General features: G+C 35.4%; 1 protein-coding gene across 5 annotated transcripts in view; it reads left to right on the forward strand.

The window, feature by feature from the left end:
• Positions 1-17,048, forward strand: part of si:dkey-264d12.5 (cingulin) — a 30,909-nt gene extending 13,861 nt beyond the window's left edge. For 3 of the 5 annotated variants that reach the window (XM_056468634.1, XM_056468635.1, XM_056468637.1), the window contains 11 exons: positions 172-282; positions 377-447; positions 1,978-2,203; positions 4,502-4,579; positions 4,655-4,777; positions 6,674-6,844; positions 8,624-8,727; positions 11,979-12,120; positions 13,612-13,748; positions 16,695-16,800; positions 16,894-17,048. In XM_056468634.1, the coding sequence (XP_056324609.1) occupies positions 172-282; positions 377-447; positions 1,978-2,203; positions 4,502-4,579; positions 4,655-4,777; positions 6,674-6,844; positions 8,624-8,727; positions 11,979-12,120; positions 13,612-13,748; positions 16,695-16,800; positions 16,894-16,953 (1,329 nt within the window). In that variant the 3' untranslated portion in view covers positions 16,954-17,048. The remainder of the gene's footprint in view (positions 1-171; positions 283-376; positions 448-1,977; positions 2,204-4,501; positions 4,580-4,654; positions 4,778-6,673; positions 6,845-8,623; positions 8,728-11,978; positions 12,121-13,611; positions 13,749-16,694; positions 16,801-16,893) is intronic. The other 2 variants (XM_056468636.1, XM_056468638.1) reach the window with 2 other exon arrangements.

A 17,048-nucleotide genomic window follows, 5' to 3' on the forward strand; every position in this document is an offset into this window, starting at 1 on the left:
CACAGCGTAATGAACTGCCAACTTTTCCAGCAGATGTTTTACACAGTGGATGCCCTTCCAGCTGCAACCTAGTACTGGGAAACATCCATACACACTCATTCACACACACTCATATGCAACGGCCAATTTAGTTAATCCAATTCACCTATAGCGCATGTGTTTGGACTGTAGGGGAAACCTGAGCACATGGAGGAAACCCACGGCAACAGAGGGAGAACATGCAAACTCCACACAGAACTGCAAAATGGCCGAGCCGGGACTCAAACCAGCGACCTTCTTGCTGTGAGGCGACAGTGCTAACCACTTTATTGATAACTACATTCTGAATGAGTCATATCATTAAAATAATGTTATACACTATTAATGTTTTTGACAGACAGAAACATCGGACAGCACCGTCACTCCATCCAAAAACAAGAAACCGCAGGAAGAGGAAGTCCATAAACGGTTTGTTTAATGAAAATTTTGTAAATGCAATAAATCCCAGAATGTGTGATTTATTAATTCTATTAAACATTTATTTATTCAAAAACAATACAAAGAACAATTTCCAATGTTTTGAATTTGAATTCTGTAAATATAAATCGAAAAAAGGTTGAAACAGAGGCATGTTTAGCACAGTTTAACACAGCAGCTTTTTCTTTGAATTACAGCGTTTAATTGTTTGAGAAATGAGGATGCTGATGGTTAAAGTTTTACCAGAATTTTTTTTTTTACTTTTTTGTATTGTGTTGCTTCCATGGAAATCAAAATTGGTTTATATTTACTAAAATTAAACTGAAATTATTTGGCCAGAGTCGACATTGGAAAACTTTTCCTTTGTACTTTTGTCAGTTACATGAAGGTTATATGAGGGATAATTCATGCGGAAATGAAACACTTACACTCCACTTGTTACAAACACCTTTAAGCTTTTTTTAATCTAGCACAAAATAAGATATTTTGAAGAATGCTGGAAAGCACCATAGTATTATAACTTCATATATAAAAGTCCATGGCTGTTTCTTCCAAAATTCTTCAGAATATCTTGTTTTGTGAACAAAGTTTTCATTTTTGAGTGAACTATATCTTTAAAGAGAATAATAATAATAATAATAAAAAACATTGCTGATTTTACTTCAATTTACAAAATGTCCCAAATTTTCTAGATTGTACAACTTATTTATGTGCTTGAAAAGGTCATGTTTATATTCCTTTTTAGATAATACAGAACCAATTTTATAAGTAAGCTAGTTTTTCAACCCCTAATCTTCCTTGTTGGGAAAATTCTGTGTGCTTGTCTGTCTACAGTGATGTGAAAAAGTGTTTGCCTCTCAGCAATTTCTTTTTGTTGCACGTTTGTCTCACTTTAATGTTTCAGATCATCAAGCAAATTTAAATATTAGTCAAAGATAAGTAACTACATAGCCCTGTGTGAAAAAAGTGTTTGGTCTCTTCAGCAGGACAATAATCCAAAGCACACCAGCAAGCCCACTTCTGAATGGCTGAAGAAAAGCAAAATGAAGACTATGCAGTGGCCTTGTTAAAGTCCTGACCTGAATCCAATTGAGATTGTGGCATGACCTTAAAAACATGGTTTATGCTTGAAAACCCTCCGATATGGCTGAATTACAACAATTCTGCAAAGATGAGTGGGTCACAATTCCTCCACAGCGCTGGAACAGACTCACTGCAATTTAACGAAAATGCCTGATTGCAGTTGTTCCTGCTAAGGGTGGCCCAATCAGTTATTAGGTTAAGGGGGCAAACACAGGGCTATGTAGTTCTGAATTTTGTTTTCCTTTAATAATAAAAACCTTACATTTTAATTATCTATCTATCTATCTATCTATCTATCTATCTATCTATCTATCTATCTATCTATCTATCTATCTATCTATCTATACATCCATCCATCCATCCATCTTCAAGGATTTATAACACTGACGGTTCCAGATCATTTTCCAGAATCAGCTATATGTGATTGTGTTCTTACAGGTGTGTTGATGAGATGCAGGAGCGTCTGCAGGATCTGACGCAGGTCACACTAAAGCTGCGGATGGACTTTGAGACAGAGACGGAGCTGCGGAGGAGAGCAGTGGACGAGTGTGAAGAGCAGAAGAAGAAGAGGATGGAGGCAGAGCAGCTGGTCAGAAACTTCCAGACGCTCTGCGAGAAACAGACGGACGATTACAGGAGCAGCATCGGCGGCCTTCAGGTGGAGGTGAGGAAACAGATGCACTGTAAAAGATGCAATGATAAAAAGTCAAGACAACAAATATTTTTAATCAGGTTTTAATCAGAAAAATAATCTTACACTACCGTTCAAAGTTTGGGGTCATTTTTTTAAATGTTTTTTAGATGATTCTGTTCATCAAGAACAATTTATTACATGTAAAAACAAAATTGTTAATTATTAATTAATTTTAAATAACTGCTTTCTAATTGTATGTAGTTTCAAATGAAATTATTAGTCCAGTCACTATTGCTTTTATTACCATTACCATTAACAATAACAATATTAATAATAACAAATAATATTAGAGTGATTTCTGTAGGATCATGTGACTGAAGACTGAATTAATGAAGCTGAAAATTCATAATTAAAATCACTGCAATAAATTATTAAATTAAACTAAACTACTTTTGAACAGTTATTTTATAGTGCAATAATATTTTACAATATTACAATGTGTACTGTTTTTTTTATTAAACAAACGCAGCCTTGGTGAGCAGGAGAAGCTTTTAAACAATTGAAAATCTGGTAAGACTTTATTTTGATGGTCCCTATTGCACATTCTGTTGACTAAAAGCTGCATTGCAACTATATGCCAATTACTTCTCATTTGAGTATTAGTAGACTGTCTGCTTAATCTCTGCTGATACTGCTCCTTTAACAGACATCTAACTGAGTATAGACCATTTCAATATGGTAATGTCATTGACCCTTGAACATTTCCTGCTTGTTATCATACTATATCATAACTGTAACATGAGGCAATTTAATCATATTTTCATGTTAAAACAACTATTTGGATTCTCAGAATCTATGGAAATTAAAAATGTAAAACAGGAAATACATTAGGACCATAGTTATTGTTTACATTCCTCAAAATGGTCTATAAGAAACTTTACGAGTACGTGTAAATTTACACTAACCCTAACCCCAGCCTAACAGTCTACTAATAATCTAATGAGAATTAACTGGCATGTAGATGCAATGTAACTTAATTTCAACAAAATGCGTTAAAGGGACCATCAAAATAAAGTGATACCAAAAATTTTACTGACCCCAAACTTAGTGTACGTCAAATCAAAAACAATATTATTTTGCTTACCCCATTGACAGCTTATTTTGCCTAAGGAAAAACTCAATTAGTTTTGTTATATTGTTTCAGAAAACAACACATTTTCTCTTGTCTAGAAAATGTTTCTTGATTTAAGAATTTATTGATATTTAACTCTAATAAAAGCATTTTTTTAGTGTTGAGACTGACATATTTAATTAATTAATGCCCTATTTGCATATTTATAGATAACATTTAAGAAAGCCTGTAATACATTAAAAAAGTTTTCAGTTACCAAAGTATTTATTCAACTGGGGAAGTATAGAGATCCTGAATCATTAGCCCCTATTATTGTATTTTAATTATTATTAATTATTATTGTATTTTCAACACATTTCTAAACATAATAGTTTTAATAACTGATTTCTTTTGTCTTTGCCATGATGACAGTAAATATTTTACTTATCTCTTCTTTGAAATAATATTTTACTTAAAAAAATTACTAAGTTTTACTAAATTCATTTTTTTTTTAGCTAAGATACTAGTATTCTCTCTAATCCTGGCATTGTTCCCTCTGGTGCATTATCTGTTCTTCGGCAAAGTTTTCTCCATTTGGTCCTGTTCAGGACATCCTTTAGCGATGTGTTGACTATCTAAAGTCTTCCTTAATTCTGTCCATCCATTGTTTCTTTGGTCTACTGTGCGGCCGGTGGCCGTTTGGAGCAATCCTCATGGCTGTTCTTGCTCATCACTTCGATTAACATGTCCGTACCACCTTAGGCCCAATTCAAGCATCTTCTCCTTGATGAGGGCTACTTCCTAGTTGCTTCCGTATGTTGTCGTTCATAATATGGTCCCATCTTGTGCCTCCTAGGGTCCAGCGGAGCATCCACATCTCCAAGTTTAGGACCTGTTTATGTGTGGTAGAGGGAGGCCAACATTTGGAGCCATACAGGGCTAATGGGCAGACGACTGTTTTGTAAATTTTTTACTTGAGTCAGTCCGGCATCCTTTTGTCGCAAAGGATGCCAATAACCTGTCACCATTAAGGGGGCTAATATTATTGACCTTAAAATGCTTAAGACTTTTAAACATCATTTGGGAAAAATAAATAAATAAAAAATTTACAGGAGGGCAAATAATGTTGACTTAAACTGTAACTATTCGCTATTTTTACCTGCAGTGTCTTGTCTTAAGAGTAAAATCAGTCATGTGTGTTTCTTGTATGTCCACAGATCAGAGATTTAGTAAGTAAAGTACGAGAGCTGGAGGTGCAGGACATGGAGAGACAGTGTGACAAACACCTGAAGCAGGTACTCACTGCACACTGACTAAAGCTGATCCGGTTTTCAGTCATGACAAACCACTGAATTACGAGTGTGTTTTAGGTGTCGTGTTTGCAGGATGAGGTTTGCCGGCTGAAGTTAGTCCTGCAGGAGGAGCAGGAGAAGAGCAAGCAGATGCTCATAAACATGCAGATGGAGATGGACCAGGCCAGAGCGCTGGTGCAGGTGAAGAAACCAACATTTTCACATCTAATAGAGTTTTGTTTCTATAAAAAGATAATTGAGTGCTAAATCTATTTCTTGAAGTAATAAAAGTGGCAGGGCGACATGGTGACTCAGTGGTTAGCTTGCACTCAAAAAGCAGTTTTGCTGCTTGTTTAAACTTCAAACTTATTTAAATGAGCTGAAACAACACAATTCTTGAGGGTTTTTTGGGACAACTTACTTGTTTTATGTTCAATCTACTTAAATTTGTAAAAACTTAATTGGTTTCTGTTGGAAATGAAGGAATTGTGTGGAACCCAGAATTTTTACAGTGTGGTGTGATTATCAAGTCAAAGACACTTTAAGGATTGAATTAATTGATAATTTATCTAACGTTATTTTCAACATATCTGTGGACAGAAGTTAAAACATCTCCACCAATATTTCATCACCAAATGCCAACTGACCCACCCGGGACTCGAACCAGCGACATTATTGCTGTTAAGTGACCCACTGCGCCACCCACAATGAAAAATATTTATTAGCAAGTTGCCAAGAAATCATTTTTCATATTTATTCATTTTAAATATGTTATTTTCAACAAATCTGTGGGCAGAAGTTAAAAAACTTTCAGCAGTATTCTACCAGAAAAATGTAAAGATTTTGAAGAAAAAATAAATCCTTGAAATTGTTATTTTTTTGTTTGACAGCAAAGAATTTAAGAAATAAATGTTATTAAATTGATTACAATGATTATAGTTTTTATATTATAGTACTATAGTAGTGTAAGAACTGTACATTTTATATAGATTTTTTATTAAACTTAAAACTAACATTATAGACCCTGAAAAATATTTTATTTGGTTTGAAAAATATGAAATTTTTCATAAAATGCCACATTACGGTAAAAATAAACATACATGAGACTTTGATTTTGAAGGTTGAATGATTAGATTAGAATGATTAAAATGATTAGCCCTGCTGCAAGTATTTCTCAAATATTTCCAACGTGCTGTTTAATGGAGAGAATTTAACATATTCAAAAAAATCTATAGTGTATAAAAATAACTCATTTCTAATAACTAATTTATTTTATCTTAGCCATGATGGCAGTACATAATATTTTACTAGATATTTTTCAAGATACTAGTATTCAGCTTAAAGAGCAATTTAAGGACTTAACTGGGTTCATTGGTTAATTATGCAAGTCATTAGACAACAGAGGTTTGTCCTTTAAGAGGGCTAATAATATTGACCTTAACCTCCTTGGGCTTGAGTGTCTACATACGTGGACAGCACATTTGAGCTCTTAAGTGGCTATTTAAAACACTTTGAATGTTTTATATTTTGTTACAGACATACAGTGTCATCCTGCAGCATATCAAATGTCCCAAACCCTATTTTTATCGGTCCAAAATGGGGGAAAATAAATTGTTTTTACTCCCTGATAGTCAAAGCAAGTTCAATAAAAATTTTTCTACGTTAAATATGCATTAAAAAACAGTCAAGAAAAAATGTTATGTAAATTCGGACCATGAGTATGTAAAAGCACATCATATCAAAAGATGATACTTAGGTTATTATTCTAATTAATTTCCAATAAGCCCAAATAGCAAAGAGAAATATAAAAATGCATGTAAAAAAAACACTTTGGGCCTGAAGAGGTTAAAAAAAAATAAACAAAAACAGTTTTTATTCCAGTCAAACTAAAATAATTAAGACTTTCTCCAAATATAATAGGAAATACTGTGAAAAATTTCTTGCAACATCGCAAAGGAAATATTTGAAATTATTTAAAATTGCACAACAGGGCTAATAATCTGGTTATTCCACCAAATACTGATCTGTTGGCTCTTGAAGTTAAAACAAAACCGTTTAAAGCACCACGCACCAGAGGTTTATATGCTTTCCCCTCAGTCTCAGGAGATCCAGCTTCAGAAAGATGCAGACGAGCAGAAGAGTATGATTGAGGAGCTGAAGAGTATCCAGAAGATCCTCAACACCACCAAACAAGAACTGCTGATGCAGAGGAGAAACAACACAAAACTGCAGAACAACATCAGTGACGAGCAGCAGGAGAACCTCAGGGTGAGTCTCACATTTAAAGTACACATGCAATCAAAACTATCCATATGATTTAGTTAGCTCACATTGCTAGTTGTGTGGTGAACAATCCATCAGTGCATGTCATTAGGAAAAAAAGAATAGTTTGCCCTTGTGATCTTAAATTGAAATAGGAAAATGCACTTCCTGTTTGTTTTCAGTTCAATTCTCAGATTAGGTCTGTCTGAGGTATTGGGCGTGGCTAACATACTTAACCACGCCCCTCCAGCTGTCAGTTTTGACAACAAACAGAAATGGTGAGGGGGAGGAGTCTGTTAGGCTGTAGTAACTCTTCTCAAATCCTTTTCCTGATCTTTCTGAATGAAATGTCTACTTTGCTACAGCCTATCAGCTCGCAGAAATAAAAGAGAGGTTTTTGAAGGCGGAAAACAAAGCATATTTCAGCATGCAGCACCTTATTAAATCTCGTTTGCTGAGACGAGCGAGCAAAGAGGTTGTACCTTATAGTATTGTGACCAGTGATAATGTATGCCAGCAAAATGTGGGTATTAACAGCTCAGGATGAACCGCTTCTCAATGCTTGGGAGAGAAAGATATTGAGGAGGAACTATGGACCAGTTTGTGATCAAGGTGAATGGTGGATAAGGAGTAATGCAGAAGTGGCAGACCTGTATGGGGAGCCAAGCCTGGTCACAGAAATAAAAAGGAACAGGTTCAAATAACTGGGTCACTTAGAGATACTGCCGAATAGAAAGCTGTTAAGAAAGTCTACAAGCTAAAGCCGGAAGGAAGGAGACATCCTGGCAGGCCACAGAAGAGGAGGTTAGAGCAGCGTTTCCCAACCCCGTTCCTGGAGGCACACCAACAGTTCATGTTTTGGATGTCTCCCTCATCTGACCCATTAACTTCAGGTTTTGGAGTCTCTTCTAATGCAGTTTCCCAACCCTGTTCCTAAAGGCACGCCAACAGTACACATTTTCATCCTCTCCCTAATCAAACACACCTGAAACAACTCATCAGAACATTAGAAGAGACTCCAAAACCTGAAGTTAATGGGTCAAATGAGGGAGACATCCAAAACATGAACTGTTGGTGTGCCTCCAGGAACAGGGTTGGGAAACACTGGGTTAGAGGACATAGAAGATCTACGTTTACTAGGAGTGCGTGCTTGGAGAAATCGAGCATTGGATCGGGAAGACTGGAGGGGAGTGGTTGAAGAGGCCAAGGCTCTACAAGAGCTGTAGCACCACTGAAAGGAGAAGAATCAGTTCGCAGCAGATAAAAAAGCCATGCCCACTGTTTACTCATTTAATATTCAGTTTCTTTCAGAACTGTCACAAAATGGAGAAAAAAAATTCAAAATAAAAATCACACAGCTTCACAGTCCACAAAGTCTGTGTGAAATTAAAATTTATGATGTTTATTTTGCCAGAGCACATTGTTATTCTTGAGTTGAACAATTAATCAGTGCACTTTGGTCCTCTTTAATCAAACTTGGGCATCTACTTCTGCATTTTGATTGGCTCCTTCTTTGATGTCAGTTTGATGCTTCAGCCACAATATTTGTAACCACGCCCCTTTTACTGCTAGTTTTTCTTTGAGGGAATGATGGGCAAAAAGAAAGCTCCGCCCCTACTCAATATTCTGTTTCAGTCTTAAGTACATTAACATACTGAAACAAAAGTCTCTGCAACTACTGGTTTACACAGACTTTAAATCAACAGACTTAAGTGGTTTTAGTTGTTTATATTGATATTAACTCTTGTACTTATTCGGAATCATTATTGTCTCTTATATGAGCAGCTCCAACAGGACTTGCAGAACAGAATAACCAGCAGTCAACAGGACAGCGAATCTCTGAGGACTGAACTTCAACTAGCTCTAGTGAGCGTGGATGCTGAGAGAAGGTAAACCATGGTCAATGAAGTTAAATAAAACCATAAAAAATGTTACAGAAACTGTCCAAAAAAAAAATTATATATATAACTTTTTGCAGTATCAATTTTACTGTATTTTAATAATAATTAAATAAACAATAATAAAAAAATTACATTATTTTCACTAGATGTATTATTTATTCATTATTATTCCTTTGGCTTAGTCCCTTATTCATCTAGGGTCGCCACAGCAGAATGAACTGCTGTGCACGAATGCCCTTCTAGTTGCAACCCAGTACTGGGAAACACCCATACACTCTCAGATTCACACACACACTCACACTATGGCCAATTCAGTTTATTCAATTTACCTATAGCACATGTATTTGGACTGTGGGGGAAACCGGAGCACCCGGAGGAAACCAACCCACAACACAGGGAGAACATGCAAACTCCACACAGAAATGCCAACTGGGCCAGCCGGGACTTGAACCAGCCACCTTCTTACTCTGAGGAGACAGTGCTAACCACTGAGCCACCATGGTGCCTTAGATGCATTATTTTGCAAGTATATTCCATTTAATGTACTTAATACTGTAATATTAACTAAGAATTACAGTATATACAACTTTTTGAAACAAAAAGTAATAAAAATACAAAAGTGTACAACAAATTTGTTAACAATTTGACTAAGATAAAAAAAAACTTGATGACGGAACAACATTGCAGAATATTGCAGTCTAAACAAACAGAAATATATATATATATATAAAGATAAATGCAAAATTTAATAACCATACACTGAGCATCTGTGACTAAAAAACATTGCAATAAAATAAATGTGAATTTAAAAATTTGCATAATATTTTAACAAGTTGCTGAGAAATAATTTTTCATTTTTATTTATGTATTAATTTTTATTTACTTTATATGTACAAAAATAATGAAGTTTTGATTTACTAAATATAAATATAAAATATATAAATAAATAAATATAAATAATATAAAATATAAATGAAGACAAACAAAAATTGCAGTAAAACTAAATATTGCAAAAATATTTTAAAAAATGGACTTAGGGAAGTTTATGAACTAATTTCGAGAGGATCCCGTGTTTATAATTGACCACAGCTGGTCCCGCTTTAGCCATCATATGATTCACCAATGCATGAACATGGCTCTCATGTCACAACTGTAAGATCTCAGCTGTCATAAAGTCAGACCGAATGACTATGAAGATGCCCCAAACATGGAAGAAAACTCTCCCGGAGTTTGACGTCATCCACCTGCGACACTTTCACTATCCCACGTTCTGAAATGATTCCTCACAGCAAACGTAAACAATCTGTAGCAGCAATTTTGCACACAGCTTGCCCTAATAATAAAACCAGTAAGAAAAAACAGTTTTGACATTTCCCCGCTGTCATTTCAACTGTCGCGTGGATTGTGTCATCAGATTCTGCGCTCCTATTGGTTCTTGGATTGACGCTCATCGCAGCTTTTGCCACACTCTTCTAACACTGCCAGAACTTCATCAGAAGGAAAATCTAATCACAACGGGCATTAAGCGGCTGTCTGTGAACATGTCAAACCAACAAACAAAGATCACTGATTTTAGCCTGCAATTTCAGGAATATTTTAGGATTTCCCAAATTTGTCTCAAATGACAAAAATCGCAGCTGAAATCTCCCAGTGTGAGCAGGGCTTAAGTCACCATAAATACCTCAAGTTCCATACCACAGTCATCTTCATTTTAAAGAATCCCCCCTTCCACCCCTGCTCCTCTTCCTTTCCTAGATTAGGCGGCACGGCAGCCCAGTGGTTAGCACTGTTGCCTCACAGCAAGAACGTCACTGGTTCTAGTCCTTACCAAGCCAGCCTATGGGTCTGTGTGGAGTTTACATGTTCTCTCCCGGTTTCCCCCGGTTCCCTCCCACCATCCAAAAACATGCAACTTAAATTAATTGACTTATCCAAATCGGCACCATAGACATGCTCCTAGGAAGTAGTTATCTCTGCATAGCAACCCCTAATTGGTCATTAGCTACAAACAGCAGGGAAGTGTGGAGATCTACCTGAGCTCAGACTTCCCTCTCCCCCTGCAAACGGGAGGGAGCCCTGGGGTCCGTTCTTCGTACCTCGCTTAAATGATCTAAGATGATTTAGTAGATCCTGGATCTGTTAATCTTGATAATTGATCTCTGGCTAATTTGGTTCTTCAAACAAGTTTGTGAATCAGATTAAAATGTCTGGATGAACTGATCTGAGATTGCTGTGGCGTTGTGAAGGAAAGATCTATCGATCCTCGAAATCATGATCAGCAATGCAATGATTGGCTGACGGCACAGCAACATAATGACATCATCTGATTAATATTCAATGATCCATATGAGCAAAATTACATAAAATTTGTAGTAAACGGTTTGTTAAATATGATACGCAATAACTTTACACATTTGTTGTGAGCTGCAGGCTTTACACATTCATGTGTCAATAATATTTAGAATTTATTTAGTTTTACAGTTAGAGCAGATTTTCTTTATTATGGTAACCATAGTGAATTATAGTAGCCAGTTTCTTAATCGGTATAAACAATAACTGGCTGTTTAAATTAATTTTGCATCACAAAAGCATTTAGATATTGGTAAAGGTGTCTGCAACTTTTTATATATATAAAATATATATAAACTACTACTGTAAGAAAATATCAGAATTCGGTAAATTTTTTCAGTTTTATCTTTGCTTGAACTGATCCGATTTAATCCTGTTTATTTGAAATAAACCTGCTCCCGAGCAGGTTTGAGCTACCAGAACTGTTGCTATGACAACAACTCTCGGATGAGTTTAAGGAAACAAACAATCCTGGATCGTGTCAAATCGTCAATAACTAAATCCAGCTAACTGAGTAAACCACGTACGAAGAACAGACCCCTGGGCTCAAGGATCTTATGAGCTCAGGCCTCTTTCCTTGGACAGCCTACCAAACAAGCTTTATAATCAATCATCACAAAGTGTGAACTCTTGAAAACGAATTTTTATTTTAGCTAGCTGCCAAAAAAAAACATTTCTCAGTTTCAATTCATTTAAATGTACAAACACATTTTATTTCACTAAAACAAAAACTAAAAACTGCAAAAAAATTGCAAAATGTCAACAAATTCAAAAATAAAATGGAATATATATATATATATATATATATATATATATATATATATATATATATAAAATTTAATTAAAAGTAAAAAGCTTTGAAGAATACAACATTTGCTCTTTTATTCCAGTAAATACAACGACAAGCGAATCCACTACAAAAACAAGCTGAGCCGAGCCAGAGCGCTTTACCTGAGAGAGACGAGCCGGCGTGACGAACAAATAAAAGACCTGGAGAAACAGATTTGCATTCTGCGGAAACAAGAGGAAAAGGTAACATGGTAATACACTACCTGACAAATATCTTGTCGCCTATCCAAGTTTTAGGAACAATAAATAATAACTTGACTTCTAGTTGATCATTTGGTATCAGAAGTGGCTTATATGAAAGGCAAAGGCCTCTAGATTACGCTTATTTGACCAAAATAAAATATGATGATGTCTTGATTTTGAATTATTTAATTAGGACAGTAAGGTCTGACTTTGCTTAGACAAAAGTCTGGTCACTTAACAGAAATAGTCATGCTGCAGTGGAAAAAGAATGATTATTGTGTCTGACTCCATGAGCTTGGAGGACTGCATCCAGACATCTCTGCAATGACTCAAATCACTTAATAAAGTCATCTGGAATGGCAAAGAAAGCGTTCTTGCAGGACTCCCAGAGTTCATCAAGATTCTTTTGATTCATCTTCAATGTCTCCTCCATCTTGCTCAATAATGTTCATGTCTGGTGACCGGGCTGGCCAATCCTGGAGCACCTTGACCTCCTTTGCTTTCAGGAACTTTGATGTGGAGGCTGAAGTATGAGAAGGAGCGCTATCCTGCTGAAGAATTTGCCCTCTCCTGTGGTTTGTAATGTAATGGGCAGCACAAATGTCTTGATACCTCAGGCTGTTGATGTTGCCATCCACTCTGCAGATCTCTCACGAACGCCCCCATACTGAATGTAACTCCAAACCATGATTTTTCCTTCACCAAACTTGACTGATCTCTGTGAGAATCTCTGCTCCATGCGGGTTCCAGTAGGTCTTCTGCAGTATTTGTGATGATTGGGATGCAGTTCAATAGATGATTCATCTGAAAAATCGACCTTCTACTACTTTTCCAAATGATCAACTAGAAGCCAAGTTATTATTTGTTGTTCTTGTAACTGGGATCGACGACAAGACTTTTATCAGGTACATAGGGTTCCCATGCTTTCATGAACAGCAGATTCAAGGAATTATTAAAGCAACAATAATTTTAAATCAAGCACATTTGTAATTTATACCTCGGCATATGTAGAACCATTGAAAGTCCTTACTGTATTTAAAATTTCACTTACACTAATTATTTACATTAATAATGTCAAAGTAATATTCACAAATTTACCATTTTAAACAGTCATGTTCAAAGAACTTTAATAACATTTGCTGAATTCAATACTGGTAATTTTCAAATGCACTTTCTGCATTATTAATAAGATGTGCATTATTTGTCAGTGTTATTGTACAAGATTTAAATGTAAGATTTTAAATTCAAGATTCTCCCATTTTTTAATTCTGTTTTTGGACAATTGAGTACAATTATTGAAATAAAATCATAAACAAATTATTTAAAATTTATTTCAAGCTCTTTCAAAGACCCGTGTTTGTTTTTTAAACTATCCAGGCCTTAAATCAATTCAAGTACTGAATTCAAGTACTTTAAGAAGAGCGGGAACTCTGAAATGAAGAAATAAACAGTGTGTGTGATTATTAAATGCTGCTGTTTGTGTCTCATCAGATGTCACACATGATGAAGATGGTCATGTCTGAAAACCAGAGTCTGCTTCAGAACAACACAGATCTGCTTCTACAGCTGCACGATTCTGAAGAGATTCAGAAAAACACTTCACACATCGTCTCCACCATGCAGAGGAGGTACTGTTTAATCCACAGTAGATATATAGTACTGTCAAAATACTGAGAATTCAGCTTTGAATCATAGAAATAGATGACATTTTAAAATACAATTAAGGTGGGAATGAAATCAAAATGTACTATTTAATTTGCTAGTGCACGTTGTTATTCTTTAGGTGAACAATTAATCCGTGCAAGTACATTTTTAAGTTGACTTTAAACAAATGATTGTTTAGGAAATTATCAATTCAATCTGAGAATTTGCTTTTCCGATGTCAGTTTGACTCCTTCAGCCACATTATTCTTGACCACGCCCCTTTTACCATTCGTTTGCTGTGAGGGAATGATGTGCAAAAAGAAAGCCCCTCCCCCTACTCAATATTCAGTTTTAGTTGGAAGTACTTTAACAAGCTGAAATAAAAGTCTCAGCAACCTCCGGTTCACGGGGACTTTAAGAAAACAGTTATTTGTAATTTTTAGGTCGGTCACAATAATCAATATATCAATTTATCACACAACACATGGACATGACCTCAATCGCCCATACATAAAAAACAATTCTAGCAATATATAAGCTGATTGTGCAACATCTCTATCTCTATTGGGGGTGTAAGTATGGTTAAACAAACACTATAGTATTTACTATAAATGACTGTAGTAATTTTCATTTGGGTGTCTGACGACTGAAAATAGATCTGGTAGCAGATATCACAGCCTCTGTTACTTTTTACCTTGCACTGTTTTATTAACATTTATTATTATTATTTATTTAGAATATGAGTTTTCACATTCTGAATCCACTGCCCCATTATTAAATTGTTAAAATGACTATAATTAAATTAAATATTAAGAATAAAATATGATGTGTTATTTAGAAGTGTACTTGCATTGTGATGATATTATATTGTCATTCTGGCATTATATGACGAGTGGAATAAAATGGTCTTAAAATGACAATAATATTGTTTATTGCAATATATCGTACAACAAAAAATAGATAGTGTGACAGGCCTAGTTATTTTTACTGAAGTAAAAAAGATATAATACTCTTTTTACAGTATCAAACCAGTGCAATGAATGACCTTAGTCCCTTCATGCATCAGGGGTTGCCACAGCAGAATGAGCCGCCAACTTATTCTGCATATGTTTTAGACAGAGGATGCTCTTTCAGCTGCAACCCAGTACTGGGAAACATCCATAGGCACTAATTCACACACATACACTATGGCCAATTTTGTTTACTCTATTCACCTATAGCGCATGTGTTTGGACTGTGGAGGAAACCGGAGCACCGTGAGGAAACCCATGCAAACACTGGGAGAACATGCAAACTCCACACAGAAATGCAAACTTGACCCAGTCAGGACTCGAACAGTCTTGCTGTGAGGTGACAGTGCTAACCACTGAGTCACCGTATTATTGCGACTATCTCAGATTGAAACAATAATTCTGCATTTTGCTACTTTTTATCTCAGAATTTGTTTGTTTTTTCCTCAGACTTTACAACTTAACAAGCAACTCATAATTTTGACTTTTTAAGACATAGTAACTTAAATTTTGGACTAAATCATAATTTTGACTTTTTTGAAAGGGGTTTCATATAATTGAGACATGCTGTATTTCAGAATTGACTTAGCACTGTAAGATAGTCACAAAAAAAGTTTCTAAGAATGAAAATAATGTTTTCATAAGAGAAAAAAGTATGCAAGTTAGTAAGTGCAGTATGTAAGTTTGACACACAGTGGTTGAACTAAGTATTGCAATCCTGGATCAAAACAAACGCAAGCGCAGGTTGCCAGATTGAGGACCAACAGGAGCGAGTCTGACGATTGAGCCTAAAGGCTGATTTAAACTGTGTTCTAAATAAAAGCAACGGCACACAATAGAAGGAATATTTTCATTTTAAAAGGAGTTTTTGTTATAACCAACCCTTAATATATTATATATATATATATATATATATATAAATATATATATATATATATATTAATATATTAGAAACAGCTCCTATTTCTCACAGCTGAACAACAGAAAACTGACATTGATCAGCTCAGGTACACCTCATGTGCTTTAATCAGTTTTAAATGCTAATAATGAGAGTTTGAATTTCATTTTACATGACATTTATTGCCATATACTGAAAGCAGCAGCAGATAGTTCAGCTCAGATCTGGAAAATAAAAAACTTTAGAATTGTGAAATAATGCAAACCAACACATATCAGTGATTCAGCATCTACATTTAATCATGTTAAAGAGGTTTAATATGTAATAATTACAGTATAAACATTACCATTTCATAAGTGCACCATTCTGTGCTTCTGAATGGCTGTATTTATATTTCGTGTGTTTATATTTTGTCGTGTTTTGTCTGGTGCAAACAGCCAAATTGCTTATCACTGCATGTCTCGTCAAGTAGCATGTTGTTAGGACACAGGGTTACAATGTAACCCGCTCACCTAATGTTTATGTTTGTAATATTTATATTATTTGCTAATTAATAATAACCACCTAATGTGGCACTCTGAATCTGCGCCTTATATCGCAGTCTGCTACTGTCCACCTGAGGTCACATTTCAGTCACGGACGCATGCTTTGAGAGCCTTCATGACTGAATGAATGAAATAAGCCGTTTTCCGCCAAGGCAACCCGGGGTGCTAAAATATATTTGGCTAAACTGGCAGTGGGCGGGTTAAAAAACCAATACAAAGGCAGAAGTTCTAGCACGTAACTCACATTTTCAAAGCAGAATATCTGACTTCAGCATTGGTTTTCAGATAAACAAGAATGTTCACTTAGCATGTTTCTGAAATATCCGCAAACTATTATCGTATATTAATGCTTTAGAAGAGTCAGAAACGTACATACAGCACCTTTAAACAAAACAGACTTTCACTAATAAATCTCACATTTTTTAACAGAATTCTTCACAACCCATCCAAACCGTGTTTCTCGTTTAACTTCCTCAGGATTAATTTGCTTGAAGAAGAAAACAGTCGACTACAACAGACAACAGCACAGATGTCTGAGCACATCGAATGCCTGACGACACTGGCGGAGACCGACTGTGATGATGTAAGTACATTCATTTAAATGTAATTTTGCAATGTAACTATTCTGTACGTTTACGATCAGTCTAATGATCTTTGTTCTCTCGTTTTATTTCAGGAAGTCAGTGCTGGGAGTCGTGTTATCGAGGGTGAAGACCAAACCACTCTCCCTACATAAACATCTTCATTTCTCTTTTCATTGTGAATCATTTAAATTATTTTTGTAAACTCAAATATTTCTAAATAAATGTCTGCGTCTAGATCACAACAAAA

Source organism: Danio aesculapii, chromosome 11 (genome assembly GCF_903798145.1).
Source record: "Danio aesculapii chromosome 11, fDanAes4.1, whole genome shotgun sequence".
In the NCBI taxonomy this organism is placed as follows: domain Eukaryota; kingdom Metazoa; phylum Chordata; class Actinopteri; order Cypriniformes; family Danionidae; genus Danio; species Danio aesculapii.